Source organism: Pimephales promelas, chromosome 2 (genome assembly GCF_988280905.1).
Source record: "Pimephales promelas chromosome 2, fPimPro1.hap1.1, whole genome shotgun sequence".
NCBI classification, from domain to species: Eukaryota; Metazoa; Chordata; class Actinopteri; order Cypriniformes; family Leuciscidae; genus Pimephales; species Pimephales promelas.
Genome location: NC_142770.1, coordinates 36,083,483 through 36,109,069, shown reverse-complemented (window position 1 = coordinate 36,109,069; position 25,587 = coordinate 36,083,483). Strand labels below are relative to the sequence as shown.

Sequence of the window (25,587 nt, the reverse complement as noted above, 5' to 3'; positions counted from 1 at the left end):
ACTGGAGAGAAAACATCACTGTTTTAGCAGTGTAAAAAATAGCCAGAGAAACAGAGATCCTGCGGGAGCAGAAGTGACATACCTGCTGTAGCAGTGTAGAAAATTAGCCAGAGAAAACGGAGCTCCAGTGGGAGCAGAGGAGACATCACTGCTGTGGCAGTGTAGAAAATTAGTCAGAGAAAGAGAGCTCCTGTGGAAGCCGAGGAGGCGTCACTGCTGGGGCAGAGTAGAAAATTAGCCAGAGAAACAGGGCTCCTGTGGGAGCGGAGGAGACGACACTGCTGTGGTAGTGTAGAAAATTAGTCAGAGAAACAGAGCTCCTGTAGGAGCGGAGGAGATGTCGCTGCTGTGGTAGTGAAGACAATTAGCCAGGGAAACAGAGCTTCTGTGAGAGCCGAGGGGACATCACTGCTGTGGCGGTGGAGAAAAATTAGCCAGAGAAATAGAGCTCCTGTGGGAGCCGAGGAGATGTCACTGCTGTGGCGGGGAGAAAATTAACCAGAGAAACAGAGATCCTGTGGGAGCAGAGGAGACATCACTGCTGTGGCAGTGTAGAAAATTAACCAGAGAAAACAGAGCTCCAGTGGGAGCAGAGGAGACATCACTGCTGTGGCATTGTAGAAAATTAGCCAGAGAAACAGAGCTCTTGTGGGAGCAGAGTAGACGTCACTGCTGGGACAGTGTAGAAAATTAGCCAGAGAAATAGAGCTCCTGTGGGAGCAGAGTAGACGTCACTGCTGGGACAGTGTAGAAAATTAGCTACAGAAAACAGAGTTCTAGCTGGAGCGGAGTAGACCTCACTGCTGTGGCAGTGGAGAAAATTAGCCAGAGAAACATAGCTCCTATGGGAGCAGAGGAGACATCACTGCTGTGGCAGTGCAGAAAAATTCGCCAGAGAAAGAGAGCACCTGTGGAAGCAGAGGCGACATCACTGCTGGGGCAGTGGAGAAACGTACCTGTGCAAATTGAGCTGTGTTGTGAAGCCGAGCGAAGGGGGAAGTAGATCATCTTCTTGAGCGTAATCAAAGACGTGAAAAAGAAGGGAGATTCAATCTTTGCAGGATTATGCGCATCTTATTAACGTTTGAAAATGGCTTTGGGAGCTTTCACCCTGGCAGTTAAGTCCGTAACGGGGCACGGTTCGCATTAAAATCGCTAATGTGAACGCCGTTATGGGAAACGGGTGCGCACTGGGGTACCGAACCCAAGACTACCTGGAGGAGATGGTCTTGCTTCCGAACCGTGCCGCGGTTTGCGTGTATGTGAAAGCAGCAAGGACTCGGGTGCGCACTTGTTCAGGAAGTAAGTATCCTGCGCATGCGTTTTTAGCTTATGTGATGTATTCAGTTAAAATAAGTAATGGATGATATTGTTGAGGAATTACCTTGGATACGAGCGAGAGTGAGCGTATTCGAGCATTGTGCATGGAATCAGAGCGACACGTTTGGAAATCCACTGTCTCCTTAAGAGTCCGTTTGCAAGTAGCAGAAGTCCACCTTATGAGACACACGCACAATAGACCCGTACTGTTCACTCAACTGCGCGTGATAGCAGCAAATTAATGAAAATAAATAAATAAAAACAAAACATGATATTACCCACGTTCTGCTTTCTATCATGCGCGTGCACGTTTGCGATGACGTAAGATGCACGCAAACGCACCAGATCCGATAGAACAAGTTTTGTGTGATAGAAACAAGTTTTGTGCGAAAACAGACCCACGCTGTGGGGGGTGTCGGGAACAAACGTGCTCAGACCGCAGCAAACCATGTGTAAAAGCCCCCTTATTTTCTCATTTTATTTATTTATTTGTGATTTAGGGTCGCGTTCCCAGACGATTTTTTATAATCAGTAAACCAAATTGTGAAGCTGTGGGTTTGAATTAGTCTGAACTTTATTTATTTATAGGTGACGTGATTGTATTGACAAATATATCGGTTACGAGCCGCGGTTTGAGTTAAAATCTTAAAAGAGGATTCGATTCCCTTTAATGGAATCGATTCCAAACTTTGGAATCGACTCTCAATTCCTAACGCCTCGCAATCGACGAATCGATTGTTTTTTGGATTCGATTCAGTTCTACTGTTTACATGTGAGTTTACGGCATAAGCAAGCATCGAGATTAAGGAAAGCAAATAATTTGTACAGAAACCATTAAAACGTGTGATCCTCCGATCGCAATTATTACCCAGATAGCATAACTTGCTCGTCATTCAACAATTGAAGCGATGCGAAGTTCAATCAGGGACACGAAAGTTTTGAGCTAAGCGCTCACAAAGTTGACCCGGCAGATGTTTGAGAGTGTGGATCAGCCAGGACTGAATCTGCAGCGTGGCTTAACTTACGACCTGTTGCGGCAGCCTGATGCTGTAGGAAGGTCCGTCCCTTTGCGTTAAGAGGGCAGCATTGTTTTGTCCATTTCTATATGGCAGTAATTATTGAATGGTCCAGTTTAAAGAAATACGCGGAAGTAGATTGCGGATGTTTCACCCGTTTGTTTGGCCTGACGCCCACGAGAAAATGACGTTACCGTGTTGTGGCAAAGATTTCTAATTCTGAAGGAAGAAAGATTCTTTATCGAAACGGGAAGAGCTAGATTCGGACATGGCCGAATGCTGCAAACTGCCAATGGATCGAGGTAAGACTGCTGAGTCTATTTGTACCCTCTTATCATTGGCTGCTGATTGCTGATTGCTATCCACTCGTGTCAATTATCTGAACGTGCTCCTCCCGAACTTAGTTAATAAAACTTCATAAATCACAGTGGTTCCCAAACTGTGGTATGAATACCACTAAACAATAAAACCTTGATGGTTAACCTTGACCTTAAAACCAGCATGATGATGTTCTAAAAGTCAAGCATTTTGAGAGTGGTGTTAAGTGAGACACACAATAATCCCAAATAAAACTGACAAAGTTGACATCACTAGATATGTATATTTCTACATATAAACACATTCATACACCCATGGATAACTTGACACAAATTAATGCTAAATCCGAAATACTAGAAACATAGACAAGTATTCTGAAGATGTGTTAACAAAGCAGTTCGGAACAGAGGAAAAGACGTAAGCGAGTTACGTCTTTTTTTTATAAAAAACAAACCTCACATATTTCAGCCTTTAAATAATTTTTCACAGAAACAAAAGGCGTTATAAAAAGATAAACCTCCTATATTTCAGCATTTAAATCATTTTTTATAAAAATAGTGAGTGAGTCTAAAAGCTTATCTTTTATTATTAGTAAAATCTGGTCCAATTTTCCGTGGTGTCTGTTGTTGCCAACCATCCATGCACTGCGCTCTCCACAACGACAAAGACGTTTTAAAAGATATTCACTACCGAAAAACGCTTTCTGTAGCTCTGCTACATGATTTATTTGTAAATACATGGTTTTATAATCACTATGGTCCTGAATTTGAGGCAGGGCAGTTTGGGGGGTTCGGGGTTTCCCCGAGAAAATTTTGGATTTCTCTAAACTACATGCATTTTAAGATATTGTGAAGGCAAAAAAAAAAAAATCGATGACAACAGCTTCAGCTTTAAAACCATGTGAGTGAGCTGATTATTTTTCTCTCCTCATCAGCATCACACTCTTTTTCTCTTTGTTTTTATCTTGTCCTGTCTCTTCCCCTCCTAAAGTTGGCTTTTTTTAATTTACTAAAGGCTACAATTTATATTTTATTCTCAATATGTACACATTCATTATTAATCCTGTGCCTAACATGATGAAAACGGCTTTGTTCATGTTTCTTGTCCCCTCACAATGACAGTAGCCTAAACTATTACACTAGGCTACATGTTACATAGGCCTATTTTCAGTTCAAAATGGTGAAATTAGACAAAACTATATTAGTTTGCCTAATTATTTTTTGTATCATTTGTTTAACATTTATGACCTAAAAAACTGTCTAGAAGATGATGAAACTATTAAGAACCTATTAGAAGATGGCGCCGATCTATGGCGACGTGGTGTGGCTCTGTGTTTATGTTTGTCTCGTTTTGCTCTGTTTTGTTAACAATTCTGTCAGTCTGATTACATATGACAGACATGAACTATTATGTATTCGGGACACTTTGCAAAACTTCCCGGCCTCCGATTATTGGAGGAATGCTGCCGGAATTATTGACAGTCAATCTAAAGTTTACAAACACAAGCGATCTCCAAGGAAGAGAGGCAAACGAGCGGGAGTTTTGGTTCGACTAAGAGGGTTCACCGCTCTCCGCTTCCCAGCATGATCCTGTCGAATGTCCGCTCCCTGACTAACAAGCAGGATGAGCTGGCTACCCTAATTCGATCTAAGCGGGACGCTGCTGACTGTTCTGTTATATGCCTGACCGAGACGTGGCTGGATGGCAGCACGCCGGATGAGGGTCTTCTCCTGCCCAGTTTCACACTTTTACGAGCTGATCGATCGCGGCAGGATTCACAGAAGAAGTCAGGTGGGGGTGTCTGTTTTTATATAAACCAAAGCTGGTCCACCAACACTGTCGTTCTCTCGCGACATTGTTCACCTGAGCTGGAATGTTTCATTGTTAAATGCAGACCCTTTTATCTCCCGCGGGAGTTCTCCTCCGTCATTTTCGCCGCTGTTTACATCCTACCTAAAGCGGGAGCCAAAGAGGCTTGCAGGCAGCTGGCGGCTCTCATAACAGAGGTGGAGAATTCTAGCCCGGACTCCGTGGTTTTGATTTTAGGCGATTTTAATCACGTGGACTTAAAGAGATCACTACCCAAGTTCAAGCAGCAGATTCATACTGTTACCAGGGGTGAAAAGACATGAGATAAATGCTACTGTGTGATTGCGAATGCGTATCATTCTATTACTTGGCCCCCTTTGGGTCGGTCTGACCATAACACTATCTTCCTCATCCCTCGATATCGTCAGAGACTGAAATCTACTAAGCCGACAAAAAAAGTGATTAAATAATGGTCTATACAAGCACAAAATGAACTGAAAGAATGCCTTCATACTACTGACTGGTCTGTCTTTAGGGATGAATTCACTACCCTGGACGAATACTGTGATGCTGTTACTTCATATATTCACTTTGCTGAAAATCTATGTTTTCCCTCTAAAACTGTGACTGTTTATAGCAATAACAAGCCATGGTTTAGCAAGAATATTAGAATGTTGTATCTGGAGAAAAAAAGTGCTTTCCAGAGCGGAGATAGTTATCAGTATTCTCTGGCTAAATATGCATTTGAAAGGGCTGTTAGAAAAGCTAAAGCTGACTATAGGGCCAAGCTTGAAGCTAAGCTTGGTGTCCATGACAACAGGGGTGTTTGGCAAAGCCTTCAACAGATTACTAATTATAAAAACAAACACACATTTTATGATTATGACCCTTTACTACCTAATAAACTAAATGAATTTTACTGTAGATTTGAAAGTAATTCTGAATGTGCAGTCAGCTCTAATTTCCTCAATGATACAGGCCTTCTTGAACCACCTTTTCTGATAGAAGAAACAGAGGTCAGATCATTGTTAAGGAAACAAAATTGTAGGAAGGCATCAGGCCCTGACCAGGTCTCTGCTGCCACTATTAAATTGTGTGCCGATGAGTTGTCATATGTTTTCACTGACATTTTGAATTGGTCCCTTAGAGTATGTAAAGTTCCAGCATGCTTCAAATCAGCTGTAATCATTCCTGTGCCTAAGAAGTCGAATGTGAATTGTTTGAATGACTACAGACCAGTGGCCTAACCTCTGTTATCATGAAAGTTTTTGAGCGACTAGTAGCTAATCACCTCTCAGTAACGTCACTTGACCCTCACCAATTTGCAAATAGGGAGAACAGGTCTGTTGAAGATGCAGTTTCTCTTTGTACTCATAATATTCTTCAACATTTGGAGGGGCCAGCTACATATGCACGGGTTTTGTTTATTGATTTTAGTTCTGCTTTTAATAATATTATTCCAATGAGATTGTGTGACAAACTTCTGGGATTGGGGGTCAATGAGTCCATATGTAAGTGGATTCTTGACTTTTTAACTGATAGATCTCAAGTGGTTAGGGTCAATGGCCTTTTGTCAAAATCAATGACTACCAGCATTGGCGCCCCCCAGGGGTGTGTTCTGTCTCCCCTTTTATATTCATTTTATACCAATGACTGTTTTTCTCACCATGATTCAGTGAAAATTTTTAAATTTGCAGACGACACCACTGTAGTAGGCCTCATTACTAATGATGATGAAATGGCCTACAGAACAGAAGTGTCCTTGCTGGTTGAGTGGTGCACAATTAACAACTTGTCCCTTAACATCTCCAAAACCAAGGAGATGGTTGTTGATTTTAGGAGCAAAAATATTAAGTCGCTCCAGCCCCTTGCCATCAAGGACAAAACTGTGGAGAGGGTGGAAAGTTTCAGGTTCCTGGGGACCATTGTATCCTCCAGTCTCAAATGGAACCTCAAAGTCAGCCAGATTGTTAAAAAGGCTCAGCAGCGACTTTTCTTTTTGAGACAACTTAGGAAATTTAAAGTGTCCAAGGCTGGTATGCTCCACTTTTATAGAGCTGTGATAGAGAGCATTCTCACTTTCTCCATTACTGTATGGTGGGGCAGCTGCTCGGCAGAGGACAAGTCTGCATTGAATAGGGTAGTTAGCACTGCGTCAAGAATTATTGGGTTGGACCTCCCTAAGATCTGTGATATTTATAACACCCGACTACTCAATACTGGTCTGAAAATACACCCTGCTCCCATTACACCCTGCTAATTACCTTTTCATCCCTTTACCATCAGGCAGAAGGTTAGAAAGCATAAGATCGAGAACCACTCGTTTTTTTAATAGCACTTACCCGCAAGCTGTGAGGGCTCTCAACTCACAAAAACAATCTACTTCTTCTCAGGGTCACTAAACGCACTAGCACTTTGTCTGATTAGTTTTATTCTATTTTTTTCTATTTATTAGCAGCAATCTAAGTAGTTGCTCTCTGTTTAGATTTTATGCTTTTATTGTATGTTATGTTATGTTGTATTGTCTTGTGTGAGCAATTTCACCAAAATGAATTCCAGGCGATGTGGGTCGTTCTGGCAAAAATAAAGACTTGACTTGTCAAATATATAAAGTTAAGTTTAGCTACTTACATCTTATCTCGCACTTGACCGTACACTGAAGCGTCCAGTTGTCGTGTTACACACACTTTCCTCTGTTTCTGACGTCGTAATCTCTGCTCGGCGCCGCTGAATCTGATTATAACAAGAAGTTTGACGATTGATTTTTCATTAGGCTATTTTTAGTGCCCCCTCAGCACTTGGTGCCCTACGCACAGCGCGTGATGCGCGTGGTGGGAGCTGCGGCGCTGCTTGTAACATGAAATCCGGTGCGCTTGCGGCATTCTGAAAAGTTTTCATCTCGCTGCGCCTGGAAACAATCACTTCAATTGTGAAATAATGAACTTGAGAGCGCAAAATACACAATATGTGAACGGCCCTATGGCGTTTATTTAGTCTCAAAACTCGCGCACAGGATACAAGAGCAAAAAACTGTAGGCCTATACACGGACAGAATGCCATCCACTCGCGGGCGTTTCTGCAGTGAGCGCGGTCGATGCCATCCTCGCGCACGGCCACGAGCTAGTGGAACACACTACTGGTTCATGCTTGCGCGCATACTGCTGTTTTGGCACGCAGTGTTCTGATTTGCTTATTTCCTATTTATTTGTTTGGTGGAGACAATCCAGAATAAATGTTGGTGAAATTATAATAAGACCCCCCCCCCCACCCCCTTAAAAAAATCTCTTCAGATCTGCACGATTCACACAAGTCACCCAAACTGACGTGAAAAAAGCGGGAGGCGCCGAAAAGCGCGCTGTTTGCATCCCTGTTTGTAAAATCTAAGAAGATGACACCAGTACTCATATTGTTATCAAAACTAGAGAAAATATCAAATGATGTTTGGATTCAAGATGAGTGGCGTGCTCAATTCCTTTTAAAAAAGTTCAACCTAGGTGCTCTTCGGTCCAAGGTAGGACATCAAGGAAACAGTAGAGAAAAAAAATCTCTGACGAGGCACTCCTTCATTTAAAATGTCTTTATTGTACAAGTGACATGTCCTAAACGGACAAATTTAAAAAGCCCACGCGTAACGGCATGAAGCCTTCATCAGGGCATGGTGAAGCAGGTAGAAAACTGTTCATAATATCTAAGACACAGAAGTGACCTACTAAAAAAGAAGAAGAAGAGGAAAGACATGGCTAAAAACAACTCTAGACCTGTCTTTGTTACCCAATATAGTAGTAGTGCTTTTGAAATGAAACAAATAATTACGTCCAATTGGGGGTTAATTCAAAGTGATCCTATTCTGAAAAACGTTTTTCCAGAGACGCCTATGACTGTGTTCAAGAACGCACCATCCATAAGGGACAAACTTGTAAGAAGCTACCTTCCAGGTCCTAAACAAAAAACATGGTTACAAAAAGGTTTGTGGGGAACCTATAGGTGTGGGTCTTGCAGTCATTTGTGATTTGAGAACGCAGAAAGAATTCAAAACAAATGGTTTCATTAATTGTAACTCTGAATATGTGGTCTACCGCCTACAATGCCCATGTGGGTGTTTCTATGTGGGCAGAACTAAAAGAAAATTAAAAGAGCGTTTTTATGAACACAAATACGCAATACGAGTTAACAACGAGGATTACCCTATGGCCAAACACTATAAAGCAGTACATCATAGTGACCCATCATCCTTAAAAATTCAGGGCATTGAAATTATTAAGAAATCAATACGCGGAGGTGACATTTTTTAAACAGTTATTGCAACGTGAAACCTTTTGGATATGGAATCTTAAAGCAATGGACTATCCAGGTCTAAATGAGGAGATAGATTATAGACCTTTTTTGTGACTTTGTAATACTGTTCCTTTTTTGTGACTGCTTGTTTTTCATGTGTGGTGCATGAAAGTATATGCATATACCTGTTGCTTGTGTTTTAACTTTTATGTGACTAAAAACTTTAATGTTATAAATTATGTGGGAGATGTGTTCTCTCAATGTACACATGAGTGTATACATGTTCTTTGTTTTGTTGCTTGTATGTTTTTCATTTGATATTGTGATCAACAGATTTGTTCTTGAGAACTTTGTGAGAGACCTGACCTGGCAATGAATATATGAGAATAAATGCATGTTATATTTATTGTGATTTGTATTTTAGTGCTGGAAACTATGTGGGGGGTGTGTCTTGGCAATTGTCTGTGGATCTCTAACACTAATTGCCAGCACCTGTGTGTGTGCTCCTACTTGTGTGTCTTAGATATTATGAACAGTTTTCTACCTGCTTCACCATGCCCTGATGAAGGCTTCATGCCGCTACGCGTGGGCTTTTTAAATTTGTCCGTTTAGGACATGTCACTTGTACAATAAAGACATTTTTAATAAAGGAGTGCCTCGGTCATCAGAGATTTTTTTTCTCTACTGTTTCCTAGAGAAAATATCATTTGTAAATTTCAAAAGAGCAGTGGTAGTAGAGTAGTGTTTCCTGAAACCTGACTGGCATTGAGATAGTACATTATTATCAGAAAGGTAGTTAATTGATCGAAGACATTTTTCTCAAAAATCTTCACAATACTTTTAATTATTGAGAGGTCTATAATTGTTCATGTTTTGGGTGTCCCCTCCTTTATGCAATGGAATGACTTTGGTACACTTCCATGCCAGAGGCACTTCATGGGTTAGAAATGACAGATTAAAGAGCTCAGCCAATGGAGAGGATAGGACATGTGAAGAAATTTTGATAAACTTACCCTCAATGCCGTCAGGGCCCGGTCCACTACTAGAGGATAGCTTGCTAATGGCCAGCTGGACATCAGCTGAGCTAACCTGTCGGAATGTGAAAGAGCTGTCGCTGGGCTGAGGATTAACGGTCGGCTCTGGGTGAAAGAACGATGACTGTACCTGAGGTGTTTGGGCAAAATGCAAACTAAATGCATTTGAGATAACAGCTGGATCATTAACAGTTGCATTATTAATTATCATGTTACTGCAGGTACTGTTCGACTTGTCAATTAAGGTATTCATTTTTTTCCAAAATTGTTTAGGATTATTGAAGTCATGTGACAAACTGTTTCTGTAGTAATTGGCTTTAGCATTTCTTGTTTGGGTTGTGCACAGGTTTCGTAGCCGTTTATATTCCTCCCAATCATTAAGAAGTTTTGTTTTTTTATGTTTGTTTCACGCCCTGTCCCTCTGCTAAAACAGACTGATAAGTTCCCCATTTACCCAAGGTAGGTGATGACCTTTGACCTTAATAGTTGTCCATGGGGCATGCTTATCAATGACTTGCACAAATTCAGTATAAAAGAAATTCCAGGCAGCTTCCACGTCAGGAATTAGGCTAAATCTATTCCAATTTATCTTTCTCACATCATTAATAAATAAATCACTGTTAAATAATTTCATGTCACGGATCAGAATAAATTTTGGAGAAAGACGGGGAATTGAAATGTTCCAAATGCAATATATGATAGAATGGTCAATAAAACAATCCGAGAGAACACCAGATTTGATTATTCTGTTGGGATGAGTGACTAATATCCAGCCAAGAAGAGATTTGCAACTTGGGCTGATTCTAGTCCCCGGTTCCACCTGACCAAGTGTCGAGGTGTCCATGAGCAAGACACCTAACCCCAGCTGCTCCCGACGAGCTGGATGGCGCCTTGCATGGCTGACACCGCCGTCGGTGTATGAATGAGTGTGTGAATGGGTGAATGTGAGGCAATATGTAAAGCGCTTTGGTGGCCATTAGGTCTATGAAAGCCCTATATAAATGCAGTCCATTTACCATTTACTATTTTAAAGGTCGCAGAGTGACTGGTAATAATGTCTCATGTCATATTACGATGGAAATGCTGCTGTTAAATGCTGAACAGGATAACAAGTGTTACTGTTTTTTTGTGTGTTAAAGGGGTGATGAACTGAGAAATCAAATTTTCCTTGAGCTTTTGACATCTAAGAGGTCATCATATTATAAGAATATCCTGTAAGTTTCAGAACTGAAAACATCCTTGTTAGTCCAATAAAAGCTTTTATTTACACCAGCCTCTGAAAACGTCTCGTTAAACGTTTTTAAAAGTGGGAAACTATGACGTTGAAGGGGTCAAAACCCCACCCCCGCAGAAGAAGATCAACACCTACTTCAACACGGCCGGTTTAGCCCCGCCCACCGATTCGCGCATTACACGCATAGCTAAGTAGCCTAACATACATGCCAACCTCGTGATGACAAACCGGATCGATCTAACGAGCAATACAGAATATAGTGTGCAGTGCCTGGTTGTGGAAGTAGACAGTCGCTGCGTAAGCTTCCTCTGGATTCCAATAGGACTTCATGGATAAACTTTATTTTTAATGACGTTCCAGCTGATGAGGGTAAAACATCGTCGTCTGTTCGCTTCATTTCACTGAGGATTGTTTTGTCAACAAGACTGGATTTGCAGACCGATTAAGAGTAAAGAATGTGCTGTGCCGTCTATACTGGATCTGACAGGAATTGTGCAACACACGGACTCTTGGTTGAACCAAGGGGGTAATCCATCAACCGGAAGTTGAAGCCTCGCGGGAGCTGACATCTTGTAGCAGAACTTCACTTGCGTTAGCATTCCCATTGACTCCCATTAATATTGGGGTCACTTTGACAGCGAATAACTCTACATCTGAGGCGTTTGAAGACCCCATTTGTCCTTTATTTATTTCTAAAGAAACACGACAATGTATAAATAGCTCCATTACCTTGTAGCTTATGTTATGACCCCGTAGAAGCAGTTTTAGTGAAAGTAGGCTAACGATTGCGTCATACCCACGCGACTCTCTGTGGCACAGGAGGAGAAGCTCGCGCGCAATCGGGGAAACGTGGAGACAAAATGACAAAATAATTAATCAGAATACCTAGCAAAAGTGTCTCCTGCTCCTCGCTCATTGACAGCTCCTACTCACACTCTCCGCCTCTGCATGTTTCGGAAGGGAATGATTCAGATTTCCCATGCCACTGCACTAGAAGACAGACGGTTTGCTCTCGTCACATCTACGTCGTCAAGCTCTGTTTGAGTCTGCGCGTCAGGGATGGAAGTGCTAAAAAACCGCCAAAAACGGGCTTCAATCGTCTTAATGGAGTTCCAATGAGATGGCTCTGTCCATTTCTTTTACTGTCTATGGGTTGAACATGTATGGGCGAATCCGGTTGTCATTTGACAACATAGGACGTGTTCCCCCACGTACACCGACGGGTGAGTTAAACTCATTACAATATGCAAAACTGTTATCCACTCGCAGCAGTGGGCGTTTATTTCCATGTCTTCAGTGCGACACGCCCATAAAAACTGACCGTTTTTCAGGAAGGCTCACAACTTGGGTACAAAATAGCCTATTACTTATTCATTTTGATGTTTTTGAATGTAAAAACCAAGCGAACGTCTTAAGTTGACCTCAGACAACAATATAATACAATTTTAAAAGCCAGTTCATGACCCCTTTAAACTAAAAGCCGTGAATTGAATGCGTGTTTTGAACTAAATGCTGCCTGTTGCACATGCAGGTCATGTCTTTATTCTACGTTGGAACTGCGTTCATTTCAGCGTTATGATCTAAGATGGCGAGTCTTCCCAGCCGAGATGAAGTCGATTGATGTAAGATTTGAGTTAATCCAACACCCGTGGAATTCGGTAGGAAAGTTCTGATTGCCTGCTAGCTTTTTCCTAAATGGGACTGAGCTTTATTTTGGAAAGACTGCTCAAGAGTATTTTGTTTTCCTGTGAAAAAGATCTCTGGAACTGTTGAATCACTTTTCCGCGATTCAAAGGACCTTTGGACTTTCTGAACTGAATCAATGAATCGGATCTTTTGAATCAAATTCGACTAAACCAATTTGAAGTGAACTTTTCCAACTCAACCTTTTTGAACCGAACAGGTCAAACGAGTCTTTTGAACTGATTCATTTGAATTATTTTCTTCTGAACTGTTGTTTTTGCATTTTGTTCATTCTTTTGTTTGTTTTTGAATGTGATTTAGTGAGTTGTACATTTTCTCCCCAATTGTGAACATTTATCAATGTTTATGGTAGGGCTGTAGTCAAGAGCACCTGTGTCGAGTCCAAGACAAGTCCAAGACCAGGACTAGTCGAGTCCAAGTCAAGACCGAGTCCAAAGAGGTTCGAGTCCAAGTCAAGACCGAGTCCAGGACAGGGGGGAAAAAAGTCTTCAGGGCCTGAATTTCGTTTTTACCGAACAAAATTGTTAAATTTTTCTTGCCTAAATATTTGTGCTCATTGCATTTTTTTTACAATGGGGTAATGTTGTTAAGAATTTAAACAACACAAGGCTTGATTTAAATTGTTCAATTAAATTGAAAAAAGTTACACAAATAAATACAATAAAGATACAAATAAAGACAAATAAAGAGAAACGTTTTTGAATAGTTCTAATAGTATTCATAGACAGAAACTGAATAAAGTAATCAAATGGAAAATAACACTAGATAGTATTTTAGTCCTGAATAAATTAAATACATAGGCTATTAATCCTGATTCCTTTAACTAAAACCTCTCTTTTGTTGTTTTGACGACAAAATTAATGACCGACACATATGATTACTGTCACTTTAAGAGCTAGTGCATGGATTCTCTCTTCTGCTTATTAAAGACAAAACCGACTGTTTAGACCATTATACACACGAAGACCGAAATTGACTCAGTTTTGAGTGTTAAAGCAATATAGCTAATCCGTGAAAAATAACTTTTGTTACTGGCCAGCTGTTCTTCATTGTTATCCCAGGGAGCGCATGAGAACTGATAAAATTGCTTGAATGTTAAACAGGTAGCACTAAGACTTAAAAAGACGTGCAAATGGTAAGCTTTATTCACGATGCACTACTGGCCCAAATGCAAGTGAATATTCCGTCATGTCCCGACTCCTGAACGTGAGTGTGTAGTATTGCAGCAGCGCTTGATGCGGCTTCCACAACACGAGAGAAGAGAAGACGCAGCACCGTTGAACGCTCGCGCTGTTTGTGAAATTGCGTCTGGCAGATAGTTATTAAAAGAATGATTTGATTTTATAATATGTTCGGATTACGATTGTGGGACTATTCCACATTTATAAATGGGAGACGGTGAGACCTGCAGGAATCATTAGAATTGTGCGCAACACCCAGTAACTATAGTAACAGCATGAGAAGCGCTCCGTTGTAGTGAGCACTTGGTCGGTTAATTTCATTTTCTACGTTAACGTTACCCAGATAGGCTAGTAATAAATTAACACATACAAAAATGTTGGACTCGGTCGAGACCAAAAGCCATATTTGGCAAGACCAGTGGCCGAGACCGAGACAAGTCCGAGTCCGAATACCAGCGAGTCCGAGATAAGTCCGAAACAATAGAAAAATGGTCTCGAGTCCGGACTTGAGTCCAAGACCGGACTCGAGTACTACAGCCCTGGTTTATGGGGTTGAATTTTATGTAGTATTCAACTGAGTGAAAGAACAAAAGGGTCAACTGCAAGTGTTCACTTATTGTGAATTGAAGTGAATCCTTATAACTGGGTTTACATTGAACCAAGACAATAATTTAACAATTTGATTTTTCTTTCTTTTGAATATCAACAATAACCCCAATCATTTATTTAAATATAAAGATTTACTTTATTAGTTAAACAGTGTTGTCTTTATTACACCTCCGTAGTCGAACCTACTGGCCTATAGTTAATACTAGTAATAAGTGCAATTATTTGACACGTGTGCTACATAATGATTCATTTACCTGACATAATAAATTGTTATATTTGATTATTATAACAGACTTTGGCTTTATTTTCATTAACGTTATAAGGAATAGTCAAACATTAATGTACATTTAATGATGTACAGATATCATTATTAAACCTTTTTCATTTTATGGAGTCAGATGAAAACGAGTTAATACATAAGAATAAGATTAATGTTATTCATTTAATTAAAAATCACTTTGCCATGGGAAAGACGGAACACGCGTGAAACCTTCGCCAGTCGAACGCCGTCTTTGGATCAATTTTGGATCAATCTTACAGAGTGATTCTTCTTTCTCAAAATAACACAAAATAAACAAAGTAAAGATGAATTTGACTGATAGCATTATTATTATTATTTAAGATTTCTATAGTTATGGTGATATATTGATATTGTGTGTTATTTTGGCCATGATAATCATGTAGTGATAAATCTGATCTGGTGTCAGTCCTGGTTCAGGTGAAACACACACCACTTCCCTCTTTTCAGCTGCACACACATTTTGAGGACATGCTCACGCTTTTGCAAGGGTCTGTTTGCTCAAGCATTACAAGGCAAGTTGATTTACACCAAACATTTGTGCTTTAAAAACCCTCTTCACTATATCTTGCATCTGTTGTCTGGTTTGTAGTTCGTCCGGTTTATTTAACTGTTGGTTTTACTGTGTTTTGTGGGATAATAATATAGTGAGATGTAAATGTTCCTTTTCAGGGAGACTCCTCACCGCTGTCTTCTACCGCCGGCAGGATCTGACGGTTCAAGCAGGAATCTGTCGCTGAACCACCGGATGGGGCTTACGCCAAACATATATTCTATACACTATCTACATATTAATCCTTATTCACTCAGAGTCTTTATGGTAAAGATGATCTTACCCCAGTGTCTCCAGTTTACAGTGATGATTCGCCAGTAGATCAGAAAGCTGCTTCACTCCTGAGTCTCCTAGTTTATTATCAGACAGATTCAGTTCTCTCAGGTGTGAGGGGTTTGATCTCAGAGCTGAAGCCAGAGCAACACAACCTTCATCTGTGACTCCACACTCCCACAACCTGTAGAGAATAATGACACACATTAAGCCTATATCCAGAGATAAACACAACACTTAAACTATAAATAACATACTCATTGGTTCAAGTTGTTAAATTACATCAATTAGGATTAGGGGATTGAATGTACAGTTTGTACAGTATAAAATCATTATTTCTATGGAAAATCTCCATAAATCATGGAAACCCAACGGTGTGTGTGTGCTTAGTGCATTTGTAAACATTTTAAAGAACGTGTGTGTGTGTGTTAGGACTGTCTTCATAAAGTATCTTCTTATTAAACGGTCTGTACACTTACAAAGTTCTCAACGCTTCGTTTTGTATGTATGGAGCCTTATTATGTTACTGCGTTAGTGTGGGGCTATTTTGAGCCTTGTTAGTGGTATAAACTAGCGATTTCTTTTTACTTAGTCAATGCCCCCATTACTAGCATATACGCTAAACAGTTTTTAGAGATAAAAATCTTTACATTCGATTATCATGAAAACAAATCTCAGAGAACGATTGATTTTCAGATGGCAAATTTTGTTATTATTTGAAACGTCTTTTTTATTCATTAGGTTGGCTTGAAAAAGAACAGTTAAACAGTTACATTTGGAATGTTTAATTTGTTATTTATAGTATTATTTTTTGTTTGTTTGAAAGAATGCCTTTTATTGACATGTTTTCATGGTTCATACAGTTTTTTGTATTTTTATAATAAAGTTCAGCACTGTTTTACTTGGAGTGTTATGTTTGTTTTTATCCAGTATCAATTTTAAAAACTGTCGGTTGATTAATCGGTTATCGGCAAGTACAGCCCAACCTAGCTATCGTTATCGGTAAAATCCAATATCGGTCGACCTCTACTGTTAATCAAGTCAAGTCAAGTCACATTTATTTATATAGCGCTTTTCACAATACAGATTGTATCAAAGCAGCTTCACACTGATAACATGAAAGTAGCACAACACAGATCAACAACATTGCTAAACACTAAATAATCCCAACTGAGCAAGCTCAAAGCAAGCCAAAAGCAAGGCGACAGTGGCAAGGAACCAAACTCCATCAGATTTAAAAAACCTTGGGAGAACCCAGGCTCAGTCGGGGGCCAGTTCTCCTCTGGCTTACATTCATATTGTTTAAATATAAATATTAAATATCCTGCCTGTGCTGAGATTGAGTGTGTTTAAAGTAAAGGGTGTTAAATGTATGTCATGATGTCAGAGTGTGTTTTTCAGTGTGACTATCAGTCCTGCAGTTTCAGCTTAATGAGGAGCAGCTCATGTGTTCAAGCATTTACAGATCAAACACATGAACTCACAGTGCAGGAGAAACACAGCAAACGCTTTATACATATTAATCCTCTTATTCTGGTTTTAATTTACTGTTTTTATTTTTATTTTCATTTTTTCTTATTTTTTATTCTAAACTGTTTTAATTATTCTGATTTCTTTTGATTATTTTAATTTCTTCTATGTAAAGCACTTTGAATTGGCATTGTGTATGAAATGTGCTATATAAAAAAACTTGCCTTGCCTTGCCTTACATCATATGAACAGACATTAAATTATTTGATGAATTTAATAAGGTTGTTTCAATAGCTTTGCTTGTAATTAATGTAATAATAGTTATTTCCCTGAATTTTATCCATTTGATTTAAAAGCTGAAGTGTGTCACTCATATAATTTGTTAATCCATTAATTTATAATGTTTAAGTAAGAACTGTTATAATGTTTTAGCAGTGATGCTTGTTCTCAGTGTTACTTACAGAGCTGATCTAGTTGCTGTGACCACAGGCATCAGCTTCTGAAGAACTTCATCTCCTGTGTTTTGTGGGACACTAATAGAAAATAAAAAATAAACAAGTTAATTAATAATGCTAACAATAATAATACATAACATCAGCAAATAATACATTATACCTTCCTAAATACTCACAAATATATTTTTTAATGAAACACAGCTTTATAAAGGATGTGTGTTAAAGTTGTTTAGTGTCTAAAACTGTAGAAGTCTCGTATTCAGCAACACAGATTTGTTTTCTCTTTTTCTTGTCAATGTCGTTTGTCAAGGTCTATTAGTCTACGTTTACACTACAACACTATTCTCACATATCAGATTTTGTTGAGTCAAATGCGTATATTTTCATGAATCAAGAAGTATTTTGTGTTAAACAAGTTGTTTTTGAAGTGAAAAGTAAGCTAATAGTGATAAAGTCACATGGGGAAGCAGCACTGGTGCGCACACACACACACACACATACACTCGTCTCATTCCTCCATCACATCGCCACTATCACACAGGAGCGTGCACACGAGATGCTGACACTCCACTCTCCCTTCCAGATCCTTTTCCTGGTCACTTCATACACTTGCACTGCACTGTCTCGTCGTTTCCTCTGTGTGTGTGTGTGTGTGTGTAGTCAGTCATCCAGCGGAAAGTTGGCAAAACGAACAATCGAGCGGCAGCATCTGATGACGTCACGGCCGAGTCGTGCCGGCGAATCGCAACCAGAAACTGACGAAACAATTGTCTAATGTGAATAGGTTTCTCGTGTGTATTTAAATGCAACCATTATGTGTTGTGTTGTATGTGTGAATTAATTATGTGTTTATAATTGATTATCAAATAGATTAAGTATTGTATATGTATTCAATGTTATATGTACCTGAACATGGAGTGATCCTAAAAGGGGCGGGGTTTGGCCTACAGAAACCAAGGCCAAACTTGGTATACAATAGAGTGCCGAAGTTACGACGTCACTGTGTAGGCCAAAACACGGAAATGAGTTAGCATGTTAGCACTCCCGGTTCCCTCGCACTAAAGCCTATGGGATTTTTGAATGGATTTTTGCTAAATCGCCTGAAATAAGTTCTGTGGTGAACTTTTTTTTTTATCTTCACGTTTTGATCTATGACATAAAACACACAGTTATAACCTGCTTGCGTTTTTTTAAACTTTATTGTGTCTTAAAAATATCTGACGGCTCTATTTAGGCTTCAAAATGTATACATTTTGTATATGTAATTTTGTAATGTATAAAAACTCTTTGTTGAACACAGATCTTATTTTTTGCCATTTTCCAAAAGTCTACGGGGAAAATGCTAGGGATGAGCGAGTACAGCATTATCTGTATCTGTATCTGTATAACCATATGAATTATCTGTATCTGTATCTGTACTCGGACTGGGCGGGGCCTAAACCCGGAAGTGGGTCGGGTAGTCTTGAAATGGGCGGGGCTTTAACAGGTATGTTATTTTAAGCATGCAATTGATATGGGTTGATCAGAAATTGTTATATTTATTGCTGATAAGAAAACTATTTACATGACAGTATCAGCATTGAGCTTCAGATCAATGGTTTTGATCACGATAACAACGAACTACAGAACAAGTTTTGCAACAATGAATACAACACATGTGGTTGCAAATATGAAGTAAAATGTAACGAACAAGAGTTTTCATCTCAACTACGGCTGGGTGATATGGACCAAAAGTCACATCCCAATATATTTAGGCTGAATTTCAATATACAAAATATATCCCGATATTTTTTCTGCAAAGTGAGAGCAAATGTTCAGTCAAAGCCAAATATGACATGTCACAAGTAGTTTTATTGAAACATGAACATTTGCAAAATCAAATGAATAAATAATTAACAGGTTTCTTCACCTTAGGGCTGCATGATTATGACAAAAATCTTAATTGCAGATTATTCCCTTGGAATTGTAATTGTGATTTATTAATTGGTTTATTTATTTTGTCAATACAACGTTGGTATGAGCCATTACATTCATTTAAAAAATATAAAAAATAACACATAGAAAAATAGGGGCATTAAGGGGTTAATATAGACATGACAGTTACCTTGGTGAATAGACAATACTGTTAATGAAACATTGAAACTGCTCCTGGTGAATAGAATTAAAATCATACCTGCTTTGTTTTTATTTCGTGTTATTTACAACGCAACAGTGTTGCATGCTCGTTGTTTCTTTTGCACTTTATATACAGTGAGGCGATCCAGCGCGCGCCGCCGCATTTGCGCGTGCAATTGAGTGTGCGCTACGACTAACGGTACAGTATAACGGCTGACAGGACAAAGTCCGTTTTGCTGAGGTGAAAGACTTTATTTCATGTTATAACATAACATGCTTTAATCAAGCACGCAAAGTGGAAAAGGAGTGACTGGGGCGCGGGGAGCAGTGCAGAGAGCTCTGGGTCAGCACTAAGCAGCTTGCTTGGAGCAAGGCGTGCAGCGCAAACTCTAATTACATATCACATTTAAAATATATATTCTTTATATTGATATATCGCTCAGCCCTAATTTCAACATTACTTTTTTTTCTTTTTTTTATCCGAGCACAGATATTGACTCGTATTACTCGTATAATATTTGTACTCGACAAAAGTGCTTTATCCGTACCGGATACTCGTTTCAGCCGAGTATCCGGCTCAACTCTAGAAAATGCATATCTTTTCGATCGAGGGAACCCATGCGCCGCTAACTTCCCAGTTGTCCTACAAAGTGACGTCATCACTTCGGCACTCTATGCAGTCGGCAACTAGTAATAGTTGGGGGGCGTGGTCGGCGTGGGGGAAAACACGAGATGGTCCTCACTGCGGAACATGAAATCCATGGGGAGGAGTCGGATCCAAATCCAACTCCTCCCACCTTACATAAACCTAAGCCTAACCAACTCCGCCCCCTGATCCCTAAACCCATCCCTAATCCCTAAACCCAACCCTAATCCAACCCATCTCCACCCCTTGGATCGTGATCCAACTCCTCCCCGTGGATCTCATGTTCTGCATTGAGGTGCTACTGGAAAACACTGTGAATGTTGTGTGTATTTGAATTAGGGATGGGCGATACCAGACTTTTTTTTAATTCCATACCAATATTTTTTGGTTTAATTTTAACAATACTGATATCGATACCATTTAATTTTTTAATTGTACATGTGATTTTTTAAAATAATGTTAATTGTTTGTAAAATTTGATTATTACACTTACATGCAAATTACATCCACATAAACATTGGCCATTAATACATTTATTACAAAATAGAGGTCGACCGATTCATCAGATTTGCCGATTAATCGGCACCGATAGTTGATTGGTGGAACTATCGTTATCGGCAAAAATCTGCACCGATAGTTATTTCCTGGTTTCGTCTGTTGCTGGGGCGGCTGAGAAGTGCACACTGTCATTCATTACACAGTATGGGAGAGCTGAGAAGGGTCTGCTGGCATCATGCAGTACAAGAGCGGCCTCTAGAGGTGTCATAAAAACTATCAACTGATGCCTCGTGTTGTTTATTTTCGACACGTGACACTGCGCGCTGCACTGAGAGCGCGCGTTGTGTGGAGAGCGGAGATCGCTGACATCTGATGCGCGTGCTAAAGCACGGACAGCGAAAAGGTATTTACACAGGAAATTTTGTCATATCATTATAAACTGATGAATTTGTTGACTAAATGCTGCATTAGTAGAGAAAGAACCGCACAACAGAATGTTTGTTTGCCTTCGAGAGTGGCTGAGAGGACGCACATTAGTAGTACCTCAAGCGGTTAAAACACTGACACACTGACACAGCCCCCCGAACCACCGACAGTAATAAAGCCCCGAACTTGCCAGTCGGTGGATAACATATTAATTAACATTAACTAAGGTTAATTAACTGCTGTTCATTGTTTGTTAATTAACATACTACATTTTTAAATTAAGGTTTTTATTTGTTAACCATAGTTAAAGCTCTATGAACTAACATGAATGATCAAGGTGAAATTGTATTGCTCAAATATTAATGCTGTAAACATTTATATTGCATAATGCACATAGTTCATGTAAACTAGCTAATAAATCATTGTTAACAAATTGGACTTGCAACATGTTATAGCTAAAGAAACACACATTTGACATATTTTAATGTTTAAATTATTTTCAGATGGCAAATTTTGTTATTATTTGAAACGTATTTTTTATTCATTAGGTTGGCTTGAAAAAGAACAGTTAAACAGTTACATTTGGAATGTTTAATTTGTTATTTAGAGTATTATTTTTTGTTTGTTTGAAAGAATGCCTTTTATTGACATGTTTTCATGGTTCATACAGTTTTTTGTATTTTTATAATAAAGTTCAGCACTGTTTTACTTGGAGTGTTATGTTTGTTTTTATCCAGTATCAATTTTAAAAACTATCGGTTGATTAATCGGTTATCGGCAAGTACAGCCCAACCTAACTATCATTATCGGTAAAATCCAATATCGGTCGACCTCTATTTGTCACGGGCGTGGGTGCAGGCTGAAGAGGACGAGGAGTCAGGATTCCAATAACAACAATATTTATTCTAAATACAGGACGGAAGACAGGATTCAGGAACACGCAGGGTAACATTCAACATTGACCGACAAGGACAGAATGAAACAGAGGAAACTAAATACACTGAGGAATCAGGGTTAATGAGGTGAAGACAGGTGATACAGATGAACAGGACGCTGAACGGGAGGCTGATGAGGGAGTGAGTTCAGGTGTGCAGACGAGAGGATCATGGGAAGTGTAGTGCTGGAGACGCAGACAGGATGGTGCAGACGAAGGACAGAACTCCCCCCTCCCGGGAGGCGTGACCTCACGCCGCAGAACAGAGGAAGGAGGGGGGACGAACTGGGGGCTGAGCGGGGCGTGGCCAGGGTGGAGCAGGCTGAAGGCGTGGCCAGGGCGGAGCAGGCTGAGGGCGTGGCCAGGGCGGAGCAGGCTGAGGGCATGGCCAGAGCGGAGCAGGCTGAGGGCGAGACCAGGGCGGAGCAGGCTGAGGGCGAGACGGATCCGGTTGGAGGCGTGGTGGGGCAGGCTGAAGGCGTGGCCAGGGCGGAGCAGGCTGAGGTTGTGACCATGGCTGAGCGGACCCTTCGGGCGGCCACGGCGGTGAAGACCCTTCAGGCGGCCACGGCGGTGAAGACCCTTCAGGCGGCCACGGCGGTGAAGACCCTTCAGGCGGCCACGGCGGTGAAGACCCTTCCGGCGGCCACGGCGGAGATGACGGAGGGAGGAGCCATGGAGGGGGCAGGACTGACGACTCCAGGGAGCCGACTGATGGTGGCGGAGCAGGTGATCGAGGAGACCCGGGTGAGGCCATCGAGCCAGCGAGACCGGGCGATGTAGAAGGGCTGGCGGGACATGGCGACACCAACGGCTCCGGCGACTGAGGCCGAGACGAGGATCCTGAAGACCGCGGCGCAGCCAGAGCGACCGAGGACCAAGGTGGACCCGGAGGGAGAGAAGAGCCCAACTGAACCAGCAGGACGCAGCGACGAGGCGAAGCAAGAGGAGGGTAGTCCCAGGGTGAGGGCGGGTCGATGAAGGACCAAGGGGGAACCGGGGGGACGAGGAAGCCTGGAGTAGCTGGTGGGCTGAAGGGCCACGGCAGAGGTGAGGGAGGTAAGAGCCATGGTGGAGGTAATGGACCAGAGGGCTGCGGCAGAGACCAGGTCGAGGAGGTTCGAGGAGGTGACCGGGGATCCCCTGACCCAGATGGAGTTGGTGGCCGGCAGACCCACGACGATTCTACCTCCTCGAAGCACTCCGGGGAAGCAGTGGGGCTGCCAAGCAGTGGTGGAGAGAAGGTGAAAACATGATGGATAGGAGGAGGTGGGAGAGGGAGGCTGGGTGGGATCACGGTCTCGGGCTCTGGCTGGACGGTCTCGGGCTCTGGCTGGACGGTCTCGGGCTCTGGCTGGACGGTCTCGGGCTGGACGGTCTCGGGCTCTGGCTGGACGGGGCTGGACGGGACCAGCGATGAGGAGGGTTCCGGATGGAAAGCGGTGAGGGCTGGTGGGGTGAAGATGGTGGGTGTGTGTGGTTGAGCGGTGCTGGTATCTTCAGCCTCACCAACGGTGAAGACTGACCCACTCAACCACAACACAAGATCCAGGTAACAGGAGAGGGTTCCTGGAACCGCAGCTGCTGGGGCTTGCTGGTACAGATGATTATACAAACCCAGCCAAAAGACAGTTTTTAAGACATCATCTGACCAGCTTACCCCAGCAGAGAGTTCCAGGAAACTGGCGACATACTCCTCAATTGGGTGTCCATCTTGGAATACGTTGAATAGAGTTTGCGCTGGGGTGAGGAGAATCCCCATGCTGCAACTTCCACTTTTGGGTCGGTCAATCTGTCACGGGCGTGGGTGCAGGCTGAAGAGGACGAGGAGTCAGGATTCCAATAACAACAATATTTATTCTAAATACAGGAACGAAGACAGGTTTCAGGAACACGCAGGGTAACATTCAACATTGACCGACAAGGACAGAATGAAACAGAGGAAACTAAATACACTGAGGAATCAGGGTTAATGAGGTGAAGACAGGTGATACAGATGAACAGGACGCTGAACGGGAGGCTGATGAGGGAGTGATTTCAGGTGTGCAGACGAGAGGATCATGGGAAGTGTAGTGCTGGAGACGCAGACAGGATGGTGCAGACGAAGGACTGTGACACTATTACAAAAGCAAATTTGACAACAAATAAACAATGTTTAAAATAATACATTATTTTACAAAAAAAAGTTATTAAATAACAATTCATTATAACAAATATTAATAAAATAAATTATTATAATTAAACATTAATTAAACATATTTTTTCCCATTTAGCAATGTTCAGATAGATATTTAAATTTCAAAGTTTTATTTTTAATTACTGATAAAGATTTTCTAATCTTTAAGCTTCAGATTTTTGCCTGCCATTGAAAAATAGCACCACACCACGCTTTGCTTTCTTTCAGCCATAGTGCCGTTCTATGCGGAAGTGTGCAACTGTGCGATGCGTGTCGTGTAAATGACGTGTCGTGTGGGCAGGGCACGTCACTCGCTTCTCTCACGGGCCAGCTAAATATGTCAGGCAGGGGTGTTTTTTATTTAGCACAAACATTAAACAGAAGTACCAAAAACACTTAATAATGCAGAAATTATTAATATAATTTAAATATCAATATTTTTATAGAGGTATCGATACCAAGTAAGTAGCTTGTGAGTATCGATATATCGATACTGCAGCATCAATGTGCATATCCCTAATTTGAATGACAAAAATGTCATATTGCGAGTCATTGACGCCTGCCGACCGGCAACGGTACATTGCAAATTTAACTGCAATAGGTTATGATTGCCCTTATTTAATTAAAAACTGGGTCAATGATCCAACCAAATGGCTGGAGGTGTCGTTTCCAGATATATTTTGTTATCTGGTTGAATCTCCAGGTAAGACATCGTGGTAGCTGTAGCGTTCAGTGATTCATTCATGGGCATCTGAACCATTGTGTATGTGTGGGACAAGACCCGCACCCACTTTTTAAGACCAATGATATTGGACCCACTCTCTAATTCAACACACGTGTCTGTTCACTTTTCAGAGCGCCGTCAGTCAAATCCATTCCACTTGAAAAAAGCCCTAATAAATTTAACTCCGTTCCACATTTTAGCTACAGCGCTGATTTCCACGCTGCTGCTCAAATCCATTCCGGTTCATTCAGAGTCCCACCAAACACTTACCGGGATGTTCCCGGCCAATGCGCTGCTGGCTCGGATCCCAGTTTCATATGGGAATACAGATCATATGAAGTTTAAAACATTTAAATAGACATATAAAGCAGTAATTAATTAATGAATATGAATCTTAGTTGATTATTGGCAATTAGAGCTGGTTTGGTTGCTGAGACGGAGACGCACAGAGGCGGCAATTAATGGGGACCTTCTAAAATGCTTAACGTGAAAAATGCTTACGTGGCTTCAAGATAACAT

General features: G+C 41.0%; 1 protein-coding gene across 8 annotated transcripts in view; it reads right to left on the bottom strand.

Moving 5' to 3' along the window:
- Nucleotides 1-25,587, bottom strand: part of LOC120469783 (protein NLRC3-like) — a 63,330-nt gene that overhangs the window by 18,400 nt on the left and 19,343 nt on the right. For 5 of the 8 annotated variants that reach the window (XR_016146068.1, XM_089118853.1, XM_089118860.1 and 2 more), the window contains exons 6-7: nucleotides 17,556-17,627; nucleotides 15,635-15,808 (exon numbers count right to left, since the gene is read on the bottom strand). Coding sequence is in view for 7 of the 8 variants with exons in the window: in XM_089118853.1 (XP_088974979.1) it covers nucleotides 15,635-15,808; nucleotides 17,556-17,627 (246 nt within the window). In the remaining variant the exon portion in view is untranslated. Of the gene's footprint in view, nucleotides 1-9,664; nucleotides 9,903-15,634; nucleotides 15,809-17,555; nucleotides 17,628-25,587 lie in introns of those variants that run through there. The other 3 variants (XM_089118869.1, XM_089118865.1, XM_089118868.1) reach the window with 3 other exon arrangements.